The sequence below is a fragment of the Eleginops maclovinus genome, chromosome 12 (assembly GCF_036324505.1).
Source record: "Eleginops maclovinus isolate JMC-PN-2008 ecotype Puerto Natales chromosome 12, JC_Emac_rtc_rv5, whole genome shotgun sequence".
Classification (NCBI taxonomy): Eukaryota; Metazoa; Chordata; class Actinopteri; order Perciformes; family Eleginopidae; genus Eleginops; species Eleginops maclovinus.
In genome coordinates this window covers 3893961-3913545 of record NC_086360.1, presented here as the reverse complement: position 1 = coordinate 3913545, position 19585 = coordinate 3893961, and the positions used below count along the sequence as shown (strand labels likewise).

The 19585-nt window shown below is 39.2% G+C and overlaps 2 protein-coding genes across 2 annotated transcripts in view; one reads left to right on the top strand and one right to left on the bottom strand.

Moving 5' to 3' along the window:
- Positions 1–9946, top strand: part of tti2 (TELO2 interacting protein 2) — a 10710-nt gene extending 764 nt beyond the window's left edge. The window contains exons 2-10 of the mRNA XM_063896336.1: positions 927–1407; positions 2214–2410; positions 2500–2557; positions 2716–2844; positions 3837–3929; positions 6802–6995; positions 7079–7222; positions 8252–8411; positions 8667–9946. Of these exons, the coding sequence (XP_063752406.1) occupies positions 927–1407; positions 2214–2410; positions 2500–2557; positions 2716–2844; positions 3837–3929; positions 6802–6995; positions 7079–7222; positions 8252–8411; positions 8667–8777 (1567 nt within the window). The 3' untranslated portion in view covers positions 8778–9946. The remainder of the gene's footprint in view (positions 1–926; positions 1408–2213; positions 2411–2499; positions 2558–2715; positions 2845–3836; positions 3930–6801; positions 6996–7078; positions 7223–8251; positions 8412–8666) is intronic.
- LOC134873273 (T-box transcription factor TBX3-like) lies at positions 9503–17909 on the bottom strand. The gene is made up of 8 exons (XM_063896758.1): positions 17572–17909; positions 16699–16966; positions 15870–16016; positions 14477–14553; positions 13483–13577; positions 11587–11987; positions 10346–10446; positions 9503–9521 (listed from the first exon to the last, which is right to left on the bottom strand). Exons 1-8 carry the CDS (start codon positions 17907–17909, stop codon positions 9503–9505), a joined length of 1446 nt encoding a protein of 481 aa, XP_063752828.1.
- Positions 17910–19585: the final 1676 nt, after the last annotated feature.

The window sequence follows — 19585 nt, the reverse complement described above, 5'->3', positions numbered from 1 at the left end:
TTAAAAAAAATAATACAATACCTTTGACTTGAGTACACTTTTGAATGCAGGACTTTAACTTGTAACTGAGTATTTTTATATTGTAGCATCGCTGCTTTTACTTTGGTTAAATATCTGAGTACTTCTTACACCTCTGGTCATATGTAGGAAAACAAACAAGCAAAAGTATATATTTAATATTACTGGATGATCATTTAATTAAATGGGTCGAAATTTCAATTTTACAGCTGATAATAGTGGAGCCAACTATGACTTTCTATAATCATTAATCATATTAGTACATCATAATTCATTATTTGATTCATATTGTATTTAAAAGCTGAACCTGCAAAATAACTAGTAACTATGGTTTTTAAATAATGAAGTGAGGTCAAAAGTACACATTTTCTTCTAAAATGTAATGGAGAAGAAGTGTAAAGTATTAGAAAATGGAAATACCCTAGTAAAGTACAAGTACCTCAGATTTATACTTAAGTACAGTACTTGAATATATCTTACTTTCCAACAGGGCCACAGATAAACACTCAAAACAAGTACCATTGTCTTTTAGAAAGTCAACTTTCTATATGTGCAACGTCCTCTCCGGGTTTGGGAGGCAACTCTAATCTGTGGTGCTCCTCTCACAGCATTATTGTTATTAGCTTGTATTTTTCTCCTTTGCCGCTAATTTATGGTTCCAGAATGAACAGCTGTCACAGAGCTAGTGAAACTGCTTCCTTTGACCTTAATGTGAGCCTTTGAGAGTTTCTCAATAGAGTTTTGAATGAGAGGAAATTGATGAATTTGCTAGGTAACTGTTTATTAATTATTCCCCTTTTTCTTCCCATCATCTCCTCTATCCCTCCTGTTTCATTTGGTCCTCATCTTTTCCTTTTTCCTTCCATCATCTCATCCGCTTTTTATCCTCCTCTCTTCCTCCATTTCAGTATGGAGCTTTCATCTTTACTTCATGACCTTCATCTCTCCCCCTCCCCCTCCTCAGATAAGCTCCTACCTTCTTCCTACCTTCCTCCTATCACAGAGCTCCTGTCCCGGCTGCAGGAGAAGCTGATTGATCCACCCTCAGACTCTGAAACAAACGCCCTGATTGGTCATGTGGAACAGCTCTTCAAAAAAGCAGATCCAAATTGGCTGTTCTCAGCCAATCAAGATGAGGGGTGGGCGGAGCTTCAGGAGGCATACAGCAATTTGGTCAGCGCTCTGATTGGCTGTGCAGCTCTGCCGATCTGTGAAGACGACTGCAGCTCTTTGCCTGCCGTAGCCTATCGGATCGTCCCAAGTCTAGCTCAAGCAGTATGCTCTGCCCTCACGGCGCTGCTTGGAACTATGGGAAATGGAGGCAGTCGATCTGGTCTGCTGCTGGCTCTAGCTCCACATTTGTGTGTGTTCGCTGTCACTCATTTCCAGGCGAGTCTGCAGATTTGCAAGTGTCTGTCATCTTAGTCTAGTAGGCGGTACAATGAGTCCCGTTTGAGAAAGCCAGAGTTTCTTCACCTTAGCTAGTTTAACAAAACCCTGATCAAAGATAATGGGTACCTCAAAGGTGGTTAGTGCATTGCACGTTCCCACAAAAGCGGGGTTCGGCACATTGTTTTACTCAATTGCGGATGACTAATGACTCTACAGCTCTTAAACTTTAGACTTGATGAACAAGATTTAAAGGTCATACTCCGACACCGAGTGAATTATATGTGGAAATGACTTTAGATTTCTTGCAGTGTGTTATATACGTTTTTGTGCATGTAAATGGGCTACAAAGGCTAAAATCCCTGTGTTCCCTCCAGAGGGAGTTTCTCTCCCACACACTCCCCCCCACCCCTGCCTGAAATGCCTCCATTGCACTCCTTTATTATTAGTAACATAGTGACATCACTATATAACACTTGCACTTGTATTGACTAGCGCCCCAACACATTGTACATGATAGGCAAAGGAGCGGGACATCTCTAAACGGTTGACTAATCACAAAAAACGCAACCAATCAGAGCAGACTGGGCTCTGGTTTCAGACAGAGGGTGAAAAGAGGTGCTGCAGCACAGGCAGTATGAGAAACATAAAGAGCTTTTTGAACATTAAAGCATGGAGACATGTCCCAGTAGAGACACTACTGATATACACCTGTAAATAATATTTCCTCTTTAAGATATAAATTCTAATATTAATAAACCATGAAATAAAATGGTATGTTTTCCGAACTGTTACCTTGTGTTCAGGACCAGCCCTGGACCAGCTCCTCCTCCAGAGCTGGGGCTCGGAGCCTTCAGGAGGTTCTGCTGAGGACAGGGGGCTGGAGGGACTCCCCCCACCTCCTGATGGGGGACGGGACTCAGACAAACGAGGGCGAAGAGGAAGGGAAGAACAGAGGGATTTTTGGAGGAATCCTGGACATCCTGCAGCCTCAACTGACCAAGTGAGAGCTTTTACTCAGTATATGCAATGCTGAGACATTGCTTTAGGTCAATGAGGGTCCTCATGTGTGTGTTTGTGTGTGTTTTGCAGAGACTTGTGGCATCGATGTGAAGCAGTGAAGCTCGTGTTCGCGTGGACGCTCCTGCAGGTTTGACCTTTGACCTTCACTCAGCCATAATGTGTGTTAATGCGTTCATAAGCTAAAGCTACAATTACATGTAGTTTACCTCCATGTGCGTTGAAAATGTCCCACTCAAGTGTAACATTTCTAACGGTGCTTGTGTGTGTGTGTTTGTGTGTGTTTAGGTGACTCGTCCCTCTCTTTCCCCTCACCTCTCCCGCCTCCTTCCCCCCTCCCTCCTCCTCACAGACAACTACAGACAAGAGAACTGCATTCTGGGAGTATGCTGTCTGCATCACATTGTACTCAACACGGTGAGAACACACACGTATGCACACAAACAGTGTGAATACAGCTGTGTAATTAAGAGACCACCGCAGCATTATCAGATTCTCTGGTTTTACTATTTATAGGTATGCCTTTGAGTAAATTACATTTTTATTTTATTTTATAAACTACTGACAACATTTCTCTGTGTTGGAATTCAACAGACACTGGAATGGCTGCCATACATGTAGAGATTGAGATTTAAGAAACATTTGGAGTGGCCCACATTATCTCTATCATACTGCAGCTCTATCTGTTCCTACAGTGGTGACTCTGTCCAACATCTCCCACTCCTATGCAACTTCAAGATACTGTCCTATGGCTCTGCAAAAGGATTTTCCTTAGTTTTTATCGCACCACACCTAAAGTGAGTGCAGTTGTGCTGTTACACTGCGTCGGTGTCAGTGCACTACATGTCTCTGATGCCAGCGTCTCTGCTTTCTTTTACCTTTTCACTGCCATGCAATCCATGGGAAACATCCATGCTTGAATAACGGGAGTAACCTGGTAATGGGAAAAAAATTAAGAGACCACTCCAAATGTGTCTTAAATCTTTATCTTTACATGGCAAACATTCCAGTGTTTGTTGAATTCCAACACAGAGAAAAAAATTCAGTAGTTTATAGAATACAATAATACATTTTTAAAAATCCTTTAACTCAAAGACATAGCTATAAATAATAAAACCAGAGAAAATGATAATGCTGCAGTGGTCTCTTAATTGTTTCCGCAGCGGTACGTATAACATTGAATATGTTAGTCCTCAGGGAGCAGCCTGATGTACTGTTCATGTGAGGGGGGAATCAAAACTCAGAAACTCCTCCAGCTGCAGACAGGACCAAAACATCTGGCTTCTGATCTGCTCCTGAAGAGAGTTGAACTGTCTTCAGACAGCTTGCATAAAACAGAAACAACACGTCATAAAACTGTTTTCAAATCTCAATATGATGATGTTGATGATGTTTGTGTTTGCGTTCAGCCTGCTGCAGATCTACGTCAGTTCAACAGAGCAGAAGTTCTCTACCAGGCGTTATTCAAACAACTGTACACTACAGACGCTGCGGTAATCCAGGTAACACACACACACACACACACACACACACACACACACACACACACACACACACACACACACAACCACATTTTAATTATGAAGTCCAATATATAATTATTGTTTTTTTTAAATAGAGTGAATTTTCAGAATATGGAATGAATGTATAAATCTATTGGATATAAGTTTGAGTATGTTACATGACACTTGGGTGCCATCTTGTGTTTTGGGATTCATCCATAGAGATTTTGTTGCAAGAACTTAAGTCAATGTATGTTCATGATACATTGACTTAATTATTCATGATACAATGTATGTATCCTGAATAAAATGTCACTAGTGTTGCGCTGACCTTTTTAGAAACCGACTTAAGACCCTTATACCCTTTATAGCTGCTTGTCTTTGCAACAGTCTCTAAATGTACAAAGCTTTACAATCAAATGAAGTCTTCCTTTTTCTAGACTAGACACGGGTATTCTTAATTAAAATACAATGTAACCTTTAAGTGAACATCAGTATGGCAATATTTAATATCTATCTTATTTTGCATAGTTTACTAGTAATTGTTAGCATGACCACATAATAACTTAATAACTCCCACTCCACACTATGGTTTGGAATGGCACTTAATGTAGTGGCTCTGTTGTGTATATATAAAAAAGAAAAAAGGTCCAGGCTTAGGTTAAATTATGAACTCGGGCCTCTTCAACAACAAATCTTCAGACGTTCCGTAGCGCTTGGAGTCTCATCAGGTTCCCAGAATGCTCTGCAGACTATCAGAGTTTGATTTATGGAGTTTTATTCTTAAGAGAATGAAAACCGGGGCCAGTCTCCAGAGGGCTGGACCGACAATGTGAACGTGCTTTCTCCTTTTTAAAGTCCTAACCCCTGCGGTTCCATCTACAAACTGTGATCCCAATGTTTTGACAACTTGTTTTTAAGACTTTCTCCTCCTATGTTGGCTAGATTTTCTTCTGACTTCTGTGTTTTCTAATGACGGCCGAAAGCCCTCTGGCTACTCGTACCCCTAGGTTAGTTTCTTCAGTTTCAGGACCCCTTTCCATCCAGTTATCAGCTTTCAAACACGGGCTTCTCTTCTTGCATGAACCCTGCTACACACACACACCTCCTTACACTTGCATACAGGCCTCGGCAGCTGTGCCCTGTACTTTCTTACAAATGAACTTACACACGCATATACAGTGGGGCAAAAAAGTATTTAGTCAGCCACCAATTGTGCAAGTTCTCCCATTTAAAAAGATGAGATGCCTGTAATTTTTATCATAGGTATACCTCAACTATGAGAGACAGAATGAGAAAACAAAATCCAGAAAATCACATTGTAGGATTTTTAATGAATTATTTTCAAATGATTGTGGAAAATTTGGTCAATAACAAAAGTTCATCTCAATACTTTGTTATATACCCTTTGTTGGCAATGACAGAGATCAAACGTTTTCTGTAAGTCTTCACAAGGTTTTCACACACTGTTGCTGGTATTTTGGCCCATTCCTCCATGCAGATCTCCTCTAAAGCAGTGATGTTTTGCGGCTGTCGCTGGGCAACACGGACTTTCAACTCCCTCCAAAGATTTTCTATGGGGTTGAGATCTGGAGACTGGCTAGGCCACTCCAGGACCTTGAAATGCTTCTTACGAAGCCACTCCTTCGTTGCCCTGGCGGTGTGTTTGGGATCATTGTCATGCTGAAAGACCCAGCCACGCTTCATCTTCAGTGCCCTTGCTGATGGAAGGAGGTTTTCACTCAAAATCTCACGATACATGGCCCCATTCATTCTTTCCTTTACACGGATCAGTCGTCCTGGTCCCTTTGCAGAAAAACAGCCCCAAAGCATGATGTTTCCACCCCCATGCTTCACAGTAGGTATGGTGTTCTTTGGATGCAACTCTGCATTCTTTCTCCTCCAAACACGACGTGTTGAGTTTTTACCAAAAAGTTCTATTTTGGTTTCATCTGACCATATGACATTCTCCCAATCCTCTTCTGGATCATCCAAATGCCCTCTAACAAACTTCAGACGGGCCTGGACATGTACTGGCTTAAGCAGGGGGACACGTCTGGAACTGCAGGATTTAAGTCCCTGGCGGCGTAGTGTGTTACTGATGGTAGCCTCTGTTACTTTGGTCCCAGCTCTCTGCAGGTCATTCACTAGGTCCCCCCGTGTGGTTCTGGGATTTTTGCTCACCGTTCTTGTGATCATTTTGACCCCACGGGGTGAGATCTTGCGTGGAGCCCCAGATCGAGGGAGATTAGCAGTGGTCTTGTATGTCTTCCATTTTCTAATAATTGCTCCCACAGTTGATTTCTTCACACCAAGCTGCTTACCTATTGCAGATTCAGTTTTCCCAGCCTGGTGCAGGTCTACAATTGTGTCTCTGGTCTCCTTTGACAGCTCTTTGGTCTTGGCCATAGTGGAGTTTGGAGTATGACTGTTTGAGGTTGTGGACAGGTGTCTTTTATACTGATAACGAGTTCAAAAAGGTGCCATTAATACAGGTAACGAGTGGAGGACAGAGGAGCCTCTTAAAGAAGAAGTTACAGGTCTGTGAGAGCCAGAAATCTTGCTTGTTTGTAGGTGACCCAATACTTATTTTACCGAGGAATTTACCAATTAATTCATTAAAAATCCTACAATGTGATTTCCTGAATTGTTTCCCCCATTCTGTCTCTCATAGTTGAAGTGCACCTATGATGAAAATTACAGGCCTCTCTCATCTTTTTAAATGGGAGAACTTGCACAATTGGGGGCTGACTAAATACTTTTTTGCCCCACTGTATCTGAGGCAGTCCCTGGGCTGACACTGTACACACCTCAGCAGAGCACTTATTTTACTGAATACTAATAAAATACTACAATTATTTTCTGTCTGCAGCCGGTCCTATCCTGTCTCCTGGACTTGTTGGTGGTTTTGGAGAAGCCCCCCTCCTCTCTCGCCCCTTCCTCATGTCGCAGGAAGCCCTGTCGGCATGACGACGTGCTCCGTCTGGTCCTGACTCACATGGAGGCCGAGCACAAGTTGGAGCTGCGGCGTGTCTACGCCTCTGCTCTGCCTCTGTACATGGACAGGTAGGAGCGCTCCATCTCTGCTCGGTAGAGTAAGTTGTGTTGCCGCAGTGTGTAAGGGTACGTTCATTTGTGTGTGGGGTCAGGATGGGCGTGGCGGTGTGCAGACACCTGCGGCAGGTGGAGCGGGTGGTGCTTGGATACCTGGAGGTCACAGATCCACCTGAAGAGACGAGTAGACTGAAGATCCTCGAAGTCCTGCAGAAAACCACCAGAGCAGCCTGGCCACGGTGAGTGCACACACACTCACACACTCACTCACTCACTCACTCACTCACTCACTCACTCACTCACTCACTCACTCACTCACTCACTCACTCACTCACTCACAAAATGTACTTAAAGTAGCGACAGTAAAAGTAGTCATTGTTTGATTGGTCCATTTCAGAATAATATCTCTGATATGTTTTATAATGATTGATCATTAAAGTGTTCTCAGAGCTGGTAAAGGTGCAGCTAGTTTGAATGGCTTTGTATACTGCAGGGTAGCTGCTGGATTTACTCCAGGTGAACTACAGTCTGATTTAAGGGCTGATTATATTAACCATCATTAATCCAGATCTGTAAAGTCACTAAAGGGATTACATAAGTGCAGTGGAGTAAAAGTACATTATTTACCATTTACACCATTTTTAAACAACAATCTGAAATACTCAAGTAAAGTCTCTAAAATGTTACTTAAGTACAGCACTTGAGTAAATGTACTTAGTTACTTTACATGCCTGTTAATAAGGGATATTATCACTGTAATTTAGCATTTTTTGGATGTCTTTGTCTAATTGACATTGCTTATAACTGGGTTGAACCACGGAATGTGCAGCAGTGCTTTTGGTCACAGCCTAGGGTTCATAGCCGAGATCCAGGTAGTGTATAAAGGATGTTTGGACCCCCTCTGCTGGGCAGGATCAGCAGGCACTGGAGTGTTGTGCAGAGCAGGGGGCCTAACACTTGAACCTAAATTGGACAATGCTTTAACTGAGCTGGAAGTGAGATCTGGGAAGATCTTTGGCAATCAAATCAGTTTATTTCTAAAGATCTTTTAGGTATGACTTTTTTGAGTGCTTTGTCAGTCAGAAGGAGAGTTTAAAAGGTCTGTCTGTACTTTACTGGGAGCCATTGTAGAGCTGCTCACATTTTAGTGATGTAATCCTTCTGTTGATTAAATACAGAAAATGGCAATGTTTGACTGGGCACCGTAGAGGTTATATTTCCCTTGTTGAAATATGTGTCCCTCGTCTTTTGGCCGGTCTCTCTCTCAGGATGGCGTGTCGTGTTGCTGCGTTGCTGCGTTGCCTGTTGAAGTTGCTGGTTGCTGTGTCCTCAGACCGTCAGCTTAGTGACTCAGTAAAGCAGAAGCTGATGAGTGAGACGTCTCTTTGTCTGAAGCTGCTGGACGGCTGCTGCCATGGAGACCTGCAGGTGTGTTTACCTGCTGACACTCCCCTAATGTCTGTTGTTGAGATAAACTGTCCTTTCTGAAGACACTCAAGTGTGTGTGTGTGTGTGTGTGTGTGTGTGTGTGTGTGTGTGTGTGTGTGTGTGTGTGTGTGTGTGTGTGTGTGTGTGTGTGTGTGTGTGTGTGTGTGTGTGTGTGTGTGTGTGTGTGTGTGTGTGTGTGTGTGTGTGTGTGTGTGTGTGTGTGTGTGTGTGTGTGTGTGTGTGTGTGTGTGTCAGCTCCCCCTTCGACAGGTCGACAGCAGCTGTTGCTGTTCTGAGGTGCTCGGCTGCTTAGCGACAATAACTGGGACGACAGAGAGGTGTTGCAGCAGAACATCTGAAACATAACATAGTCCCACTGAAGGGTGTACAAATGGTCTTTTTCAGATTTTCAGAAAGCATGGAGACATGTCCCAGTAGAGGCATTACATACAAATATGAACCTGAAAATGAGCAGAATATGTCCCCCTTAACAAAGCTTCAAAGGTCTGTTAATGTTAGCGCGGTTTTATAAATGTATGATTTGTATATAATGTGTAAACCGTTAATACAGGTCCCTTTGTCTGTGACTCAGCGTGATCTTTTGACAGCAGTGAAAATGTTGTTTTTGAAAAGACAACTAATACTGATGGAAGCAGAATATTTGATAGGATAAAACCATGGTTTTGGTTAAATTGTAATTTTTTCTTAAATTGTCTTTGGGCCTTGTGACTCTCTGGGGTTATTGGAATCATGCAAATTGGAAACAGTGCTAAGCAGCCTCCATTGGAATGTAATTCTAGTATAACTTAAGACTGATCTATTGTCATCTGCAATAATACTGGGTTTGAACAAATTGAAAAATATAAATCTATGTACAGCTCTACTAGTTGTCTCCAAAGGCAGCTTAGTTTGCTTTTTTCTAACAAATATAAGGAAGTAATGACTTTGCTGCCCTAATGGAAGGGTGGAGAAGTGTTTATGACTCAACTATAGGTCATGTGAACGCTATACCTTATCCCAACCAGTGCCCCTCTGGAACAGGAGCTCCCCCCTCACTCTTCAGCAAACCACACACCTGACCTACCTTAGCCTCACCCTAAGCACACTGCCCTGCAAAAAAACACAACAACAACACTGTCATCACACCATGCAGAAAGAACTAAATTCAACATAATCCACAAAACAACCCAGCCAACATTACGACAAAATGCACCCACAGTGCTGCAGACTATCCTTCCCTTGGTTCCCTTCACAGCAGCACAAACTACATCATCACACGCTTGCAAAGTTAATATAGTTAAAACATTTTGTACGAGGCTGCGAACATAATCATTTCTACTCTAAAGTTCGGCAGTTTAACAAGGACTGCTTTCCTTTTGGAGAAAGCCTCAACGGGCCCTTCGATGAACTGCAGTTATCGGCACTGTCATGTCAGCTTTTAATAAGGAAAACTGAACAAAACATTTTTTTGTAAGATGCTGTAAACATTTTATTTCAGTTGAATAAAATACTCTTCTAGTTTTTATTTTATTTTATATTTGATGTCCTGTGGAAGTTGTTCCTTTTCAAGTAAATGTGAGTTAAGCTAAGGTTGACAGTTGAGCTTTAACCACCCACAATTTTTATAACACAATTTTCAGACTTTACCAATACCTAAAGTCCAGCCTTTGGATTCCGAACATAGGGTTGAACATGCGGGAACACTTTAGGTCAGCACTAACTGCTCTCAGAACTTTCACCCTGTTTGTGACTCATCTTGATTGCAGTCAGTTTCAGCCTCCTCTACTGAGTCCTTCTGGTCTATTTTGGGTGGCATAAGCAAATCAGGGGCGAGATATTTCAATCCACCACCACCCAAAGCAGGAACAAAGGAAGACATTCGAGAGGTGATGTAATCCTGACTGTGGATGCTTGGATATGCTCTGAAATCCAACCTGGACCGCACTGATGGGATGAGATAATGGGCGGATGCTGCAGGGAAGCTGGAGTAGGGATAAAGCAGGAAGCCTCCAAAGTGTGAGAGGCCAACCAGGTCCTGTGAACAAAAAAAACAAGAGATTAACCTTTGTTTTTAGGGAATAAGTGGTTCAGTACAATTTCAGAGGAATGGGGTTTTGTAGCTATACATGGTTTAGAGAGCTGCTCTGTCTTGTTTTGTTGAAAGCAATAATATTAAGTTTAAATAAAAGATATAAGTTCAACTTAATATTATTGCTTTCATCTAACCTAATACAGTTATGTGAAATCTGTTGATATAATACATTTAATTAAAGTCAACGTTTCAGTTTTTTCAGTGTGTGTTACAGTATAATTTAAATTCTATCCAGGCATTCACCCAACGGACAGCGTTACGTTTCTCACTAACACCCCTCACCAAGACACAGTTCCGGATTTTAGGAGCTTCACCTTTATCAACTTCTCACTTCATCTAAATTAATTATCATCTTGATATGAAAGCCTCTCACCATCTCCGGTGCTGCAAGTAACTCTTTTTATGTCAATGGTCGCCGATAGGCAGCGGGGGGCGCTGTCTTCACCTAAACCTATATTTCACTATGTGTTATGGACCGAATTGAATGGGTCTGTTATTGACTTGAGATCAGTTGCTGTAGAGATTTGTTATAAAAAGTCTTAATTTTAGGTATCTTTCAAAGCTCATTCATTTAAAAACGGGTAGCAAACATAACAAGCATTAAGGTTTTTATGTGGAAAAATATGTTTATATCTAGAGTGTATAAAATATGGTATTACATGAGAACACACATTTATTTTAAAAAGGAGTGTGTTCAGATTTCCAGAGACAGGCCTTGTGGGGCGATTTACACTGCCAGGAGTAGTAGCTGAGGGTAACTTCTGGGAAAATGTGGCAACCTGAACATATACACAAAAAACCCCGATAATATTTAATACACAAATTTTTGGTTCAACTTAATATAATTGCTTTCAACTGACCTAATACAGTTGAGTGTTGACATAATATATTTAATTAAAGTGAATGTTTCTCAGCGTAGTTAAAGATCTGTATGAAGATATTCCTATAAGTGGTATTGCTAATTTTAGTTTAGTAGTTTCCTATTCATAACATCTTTTCTGCATGAAATATAAATGTAAAACTGATGAGATCTTTGAATGTGTTTTAAAATATGTTTCACTTGTGTGTAGGTCGTCTGCATACCAGTCCATGCTGTTGGAGGCCCATAGGAAACCCTCTGACAGGGGCTGCATGCAAGCCCATTCCACCTGGCACTGCTCGGTCCAGCGGGGCACAGCTGGTCCAGGTGTTTATCTGAGTAGAGAGGGAAAGACTACTCGAATCCTGCAGTGGTGCATTATAATCCGGTGGGTATACACAGCAGTGTGCTAAACCACTGCATAATTGTTCTTTCTCCGAGTCCTTTGGCTCGCAGCGACCCGCTCCGTCAGTTAATATGCTGAGGATGCGGCTCTGTCTGGGTTCCGTTTCTCTCTGAACTGTCCGACCTGCTGTGGAAATGTTTGGCTCGATTTCTGTGTCCTGCTGTTCTCCAGGATTATCTTTTACATCATCCTCTTTGTCACTCTCACTTTCATGAGCATCTAGGAAGAAAATAAATTCATGGGAATGTCAGTTTGATTCATGTTTGTAGATGAAACATGAATCACTCCACTTCAGTTCAGAGGTAAATGGTGTACTTTTACTCCACTACATTTATTTAGTCCCTGTAGTTACTTTACAGATCTGGATTAATGATGGTAAATATAATCAGCCCTTAAATCAGACTTTAGTTCACCTGCAGTAAATCCAGCAGCTACCCTGCAGTATACAAAGCCATTCAAACTAGCTGCACCTTTACCAGCTCTGAGAACACTTCAATGATCAATAATTATAAAACATATCAGAGATATTATTCTGAAATGGACCAATCAAACAATGACTACTTTTACTGTCGCTACTTTAAGTACATTTAGATGAGAGTACTTTCTACTTTCACTGGAGGAACATTTAGAATGCAGGACTTTTACTGTGACAGAGTATTCCTACACTCTGGTACTTCTACTTTACTCAAGTACAAGATCTGAGTACTTCTACTTTAACTCAAGTACAAGATCTGAGTACTTCTACTTTACTCAAGTACAAGATCTGAGTACTTCTACTTTTACTCAAGTACAAGATCTGAGTACTTCTACTTCACTCAAGTAAAAGATCTGAGTACTTCTACTTTTACTCGAGTACAAGATCTGAGTACTTCTACTTTTACTCAAGTACAAGACCTGAGTACTTCTACTTTACTCAAGTACAAGATCTGAGTACTTCTACTTTACTCAAGTACAAGATCTGAGTACTTCTAATTTTACTCAAGTACAAGATCTGAGTACTTCTACTTTACTCAAGTACAAGATTTGAGTACTTCTACTTTTACTCAAGTACAAGATCTGAGTACTTCTACTTTTACTCAAGTACAAGATCTGAGTACTTCTACTTTTACTCAAGTACAAGATCTGAGTACTTCTACTTTTACTCAAGTACAAGATATGAGTACTTCTACTCAAGTACAAGATCTGAGTACTTCTACTTTTACTCAAGGACAAGATCTGAGTACTTCTACTTTTACTCAAGTACAAGATATGAGTACTTCTATTCAAGTACAAGATCTGAGTACTTCTACTTTTACTCAAGGACAAGATCTGAGTACTTCTACTTTTACTCAAGGACAAGATCTGAGTACTTCTACTTTTACTCAAGTACAAGATCTGAGTACTTCTACTTTTACTCAAGTACAAGACCTGAGTACTTCTACTTTTACTCAAGTACAAGATCTGAGTACTTCTACTTTTACTCAAGTACAAGACCTGAGTAGTTCTACTTTTACTCAAGTACAAGGTCTGAGTACTTCTACTTTTACTCAAGTACAAGATCTGAGTACTTCTACTTTTACGCAAGTACAAGATCTGAGTACTTCTACTTTTACTCAAGTACAAGACCTGAGTACTTCTACTTTTACTCAAGTACAAGATCTGAGTACTTCTACTTTTACTCAAGTACAAGGTCTGAGTACTTCTGAATATAAGCATATTATAGGTTTTGTCATACCTGAAGATTTGGAATTGTCTGATCCTTTTACAGATTCTGATTCCACGTCAGCCATCCGCATGTCTTTAGACTTTTGTGATGAATGTTGTAGTTTCCTGGTGTAACAGAGGAAAGGAACATACATTACTGATAATGACTTTGTAGGAGGAAAATAACCTGATAGATAAAACTGCTGATGATTTAGATAATCATTTTAGATTCGCTTTACAAACATCCACCAAGTAGATTGGACCTTTTGTCCTGCTAACCCTGCTGACACATTTTGAATGCATTATACACAATAAAACAAAGTCACCACCTGGATTTAACTAAACAAATCTGTGAGAGCCTTGCACTGCACTGATTAATATGTTTCAGCTAGCCACAAGTTGTTTAACCCCAGCTGATGCGATGAGTAGCTTCTATACATAGAATATGAAATATTAATTACACATTAAAAGCAGCTCTGAAATGTGAGATTTGATTTGAGATTTGAACAAAGAGAGAAATATAACAATAATAATTATAATAATAATAATAATAATAATAACTCATATTAATAATAACAAATACTGACAACAATAATAAAAAAACAAAATAATACTAATAATAGAATAACTGTGGGAGCTATTGATTTATATTATTTATTAGTGAAACATTTATCTTTTTCCTTCATAGTAAATGTTAGAGTTATTGAAAGGTTGGTTCAAGTCATTTTGTATGCTTTTATTTTGAAGGCTTTGGGCACTTAATTAACATAATGACATATTAACACATATAATCAAACAAACTTTTTCTTTCTTACATTTAGCATGATAGCCCTTGTGTTCTGTAGTCAAATGTATGGAACAGCATATTGTACGATGCGGCTCTGAATAGTCCTCCAAAGCGGCTATGCAGCATTCAGAAGCTGAAGCTGGACAATAACTAAGAAACAAAACCCATAAACCAAATATGGCCATTGCTTGCTGTGTCCACATATTAAATAAAGTTATTCAATTAATTCATAACTTGCCTCTTTTCTCTTCTTCCGTTGCCCGTGTCCCGGAATCCCTTAGCGAAAGGATTGTTGTCTATCTTCAGCTGCGTTATCTGAGAAAAAGGTACAAAGGAGAGCAGTATGAAGCCTATTATTATTATTATTATTATTATTATTATTATTATTATTATTATTATTATTATTATTCATGTCACGTGGTTGAAACCTCTTATAAAAAGTTGGGAAAGATGTTTAAAGGTGCTTTCTTTGTAAAGTCAAAGATTCAATCATTCACTTTAAAAAATGAAATTTTGACTTTAATTAAATGTATTATGTCAACAGATTTCACATAACAGTATTAGGTTAGTTGAAAGCAGTTATATTAAGTTCAAATAAATCACATATTAGGTTCAACTTAATATTATTGCTTCAACTAGCCTAATACAGGGATGTGAAATCTGTTGACATAATACATTTAATGTTGTGGTAGATGGTTTTGTCATTGTTCCAAGGCTTTTAGATATGGAAATTAACATCCTAATTTTCTCCAGCAATGCAACATAAATATATTTAAGACATCAAACAATTAAACACATTTAAATAACAATATAAATGTGTGAGATTATCTTGCAAGACCAATGTGCAAGTAATGCAGATGAAGTAAACTTTATACACGTCAAAATTAGATTCAATGAGCTAAATGTCGCAGAGAATGTTGTAAGTGACCAAATAAATGTAGTAGTCTATATACATATAAATAACATAAGACATACAAGAACAGCATGTCAAATGAAATACTATACAGTAAATTGAAATACTGTTTGTTATAATAAATACATTTTTAGATGGAAACAAATTATGGCTATACGGTAGGCTATGAAGATACTTTACAGAGCTTTGGTGCAATATTGTACAATAAACCTGCAATGTGCAATATACTGTATACACAATACTGTGCAATAATCACCTTTATGTGGAAAAAATACATTGTTATAAATGTCCCACCTAGTAGAGCCTCAAAAAAAATGAAGAGACCACTCCAATTATTTCTTAAATCTTTATCTCTACATCAATGGCAGCCATTCCAGTGTCTGTTGAATTCCAACATAGAAAACAATTGCCAGTAGTTTATAGAATACAATAAAAGACAAACAAACATTTAACTCAAGACACACCTATAAAAAACATGTTACCATGTCTCAGTTCTTTAAGTTTCTGCTTCACATTTTTAGCGATAGGATGTGTACTTATTTGTTTCTATTTTATAATGCGAGCTTTTTCTTCTCTATTTAATAAGTTACCTTATTCTTAATTGTTGGATGCCTTTTTTACCTTCTATGCCACTTTCTGCTGTAACGCTGTAAGATTCCCTGCTGTAGGACTAATAAAGGGATTCTGTTTTTGATAATGTAAATGAAACAGCTGTTACCTTGTCGTTTTGGTAGGCTGTGACTGCGATGAACTCCGTCTCACAGAACACATATGTCTTGAAAGTGCTGTAGGGAAGCTTCTGGATGTCAGTCGCCTTCACTATGTGAAATCTTGGCTGGTATTTGTGCATGGAGTTTAGAATTGTCTGCGAATAAAAATCATATAAGTTAAAACCAGTGGTGTAGTGTAAGTGCTGTACATTTACTCAAGTACTGTCATTAAGTCAACAATTTACTTCAGTGTTTTCACATTATGCTACTTTATACTTATACCCTTCTTCATTTTCTAAGTGTTGTACTTTTTACTACACTACATTTATTTTAGAGGTTTTTACAAATGAAAGTTATTAATATAAAAAATATACATGGACACATACATTATCATACATTGTATAGGTTAAGCTAGCCAGTAGCATACGAAGTACTTAAAATAAACCCCACCAAGTGATGAACACATTAATGCACCAATCATTTTAATAAAACAATTAAAAAAAATATCGGGTATATAAATTATATTTTGTTTCTAATGTTTTTTAATTTTTACTTACAACTGCGAATGCATGACTTTCACTTCTAACAGAGCATATTTACACTTTGGTATTGCTACTTTAACTCAAGGTAATGATCAACACTTTAAATTAAAACGGACATGGCAACGATTTAGACAAGAACTAGAAAATATCAACATGCTATTAGATTTAAAAGGATTACTTATTATCACAGCAAAACGAGTATTTAAATGTTTGAGAAGTGCTCAGCTCAACTCAGCACATTTTTGACGTCATATTATTATTATTTTTCATTCATCCATTCACAATTCAAACATACAAATCCATGCTTGTCGGAGATGTTGTTGGTCAGTTTCAGTTTGTGGAAGTTGACCACTTTGGACATCCACTGCTCGCCCGTCGCCGGACTGTCCGGGTGGATGTACATGCGTTTGGGCATCTCCGGGTCTGCTTTCCCCGCCACCATCCAGCGGGAGTTGTGGAACTTATATCGGCACTCATCCGCCGCCACGATGTCCATCAGAACAATATATCGGGCTGTTCTGTCCATCCCGGTGCATCTGGCCTTGAGCGGCGGGAACATGCGTCTGCAGGGAGAGGGGACACCGGCGTGACGCAGGCATTCACTACTTTCATTATTAGACTCATGCACCGCACCAGTGTAGTAAAGTAACTAAATACATTTACTCAAGTACACTACGTAAGTACAATTTTGATGTACTTGTATTTACTTGAGTATTTCGATGTTTTGCTCATTTGTACTTCTAGGGTACTCCACTACCTACCAAAGAGGTAAATGTTGTACTTTTACTCCACTACATTTATTTAATCCCTGTAGTTAATTTACGGATCTGGATTAATGATGGTAAATATAATGAACCCTTAAATCAGACTTTAGTTCACCTGCAGTAAATCCAGCAGCTACCCTGCAGTATACAGAGCCATTCAAACTAGCTGCACCTTTACCAGCTCTGAGAACACTTTAATGATCAATAATTATAAAACATATCAGAGATATTATTCTGAAATGGACCAATCAAACAATGACTACTTTTAATTTTGGTACTTTAAGTGATTTCTAATACTTTTGTACTTTTACTTGAGTAACATTTTGAATACAGGACTTTTACTGTAACAGAGTAGGCTACTCCTACGCTATGGTACTTCCCCCACCCATGTAGGCCTACTGTACCTTCCAGATTTTGTAATGACCATTTCAGTTCCGAATTTGTGGAACTGTTTCCAAAGGTTTTTGGCTTCCAAGTAAACTTTCGCTTCATCCTCTGTCAGTCCTCCTTCCTCCAGAATTTCGGGAGGCCTGCACACAATCTGCTCCGGTGGCGACTGGAGTGTCATCGGGGCCGCGCCGGTATCCAAACCTGGGTCTGTTGAGCTCCGGGAGGCTAGGGCCAAGGCTGAGAAGAGCGAGGGTCCGGACAAAATGGTTCCGTGGCGGACTGAATCTCCGAGTCTGGTTGGAAAGATTTGTGGTTCCTCACCTGGGACGCACGGCTCCGAGAAGCTGCGCATGGTCTCCAAAGAACAAGTAAACTTTACGCACGACTTTGTTTGGTTACAAACAACTTAGTATACACGTATCTACATTGCAGTACTCACTGAAACTCATTAACGGTACTAACTTTAATAATACTCTTGATTTAGTTTGTGGGATGTTGTGGTCAGTGCGCTCTGATGCCTCTGATGTGTCCGAGATGATTTGCTTCTTGACACGTTTTGACTGGAGCATGGCACGGAGCAGTGGGCGGGGTTTCCCTGTTACTTAGAAGCGCAGGAAATTGCTGCCTTACATTTGGTCACTGGCTGATTAAGCTGTTTTCAGAAGTGAGAAGTAACTCAGTACTCAAGTACTCTACCTAAGTACAATGTTGAGGTGCTTGAACTTTACTTGACTATTTTCATTTTATGCTTCTTTATACTTCTACTCCACTACATTTAAAATGGAAATAATGTAATTTTGACCCACAAAATGTAATTAACAGCTTTAGCTACTTTTAACAATATGTATCTCTATAAATTAAACTACTGGACTAACTGTTCAGGTCAAAAAAGAGTCAAATTATTTAAATATTTTACAAAAAGTCCACAAAAATTTGCTTTTCACAAAATGCTACTTGATGTTACAATATTATCTATAAATATCACATATACATATAATTATATACACACAGGCATTTTTCTGCACAATGATTACCTTTCAGTACATTTGTTGATTATACTTTTACAAAGTAAGAATGCAGGACTTGTAATGAAGTATTTTGGCAATTCTGAATACTTCTTTCACCACTGATGATTATAACAATTTAGCAGTGGGATAGTAACTGAGTACAATTTTGCAAGTACTCTACTTAAGTACAATGTTGAGGTTCTTGTACTTTATCCAAGTATTTTACTATATTACTACACATTTTAGAAGCCAATATATTTGAATGTATTAAACAGCTTAAATTGAAAATGGACTGTACTTGTATAGCACTTTATAGTCTTTTCGACCCCTCAAAGCGCTTTACATACTACCAGTCATTCACCCATTCACACCCATTCACACAGAGCAGTATAGAGTATTGATCTAGGGAACTAACTTTCATACATATTCATACACCATTGGCCATGAGAGGCAAATTGGGGTTAAGTTTCTTGCCCAAGGATACATCGACATGTTGACTGCTCGGGCAGCGATTGAACCCACAACATTTTAGGTTGAAAGACGACCGCTCTTCCTCACAGTCACAGTCTGTTAAGTTACTTTACATATTCAGTTTATAAGCTAATACAAAATATGAATCAAATATCCAGCAGCAAAGCAATTTAAATGAGCTCTGTTTTACCATCTGTAATAAACACACTAACACATTAATAATCATCTTCCAGTCATTTACTATATATATGATTATGAATGGGCCACTATGCATAATAAATACTTATACTTCTGGTATTTCAAGTATATTTTGATGTCGATACTTGGAAGCAGGGCTTTTACTTGTGCTCATGTTATATTTAACGTGTCCCGAATTAAATACAACATCATTTAGACACTTATAAAACAAAATGGATGTTCTCATATTCTTTCTTTAAAGAGGACATATTATTCTTATTTCCAGCTACATATTCATAATTTGTGCCTCTCCTGGGACATGTCTCCATGCTTTAACGTTCAAAAAGCTCTTATTTTCTCATACTGCCTGTGA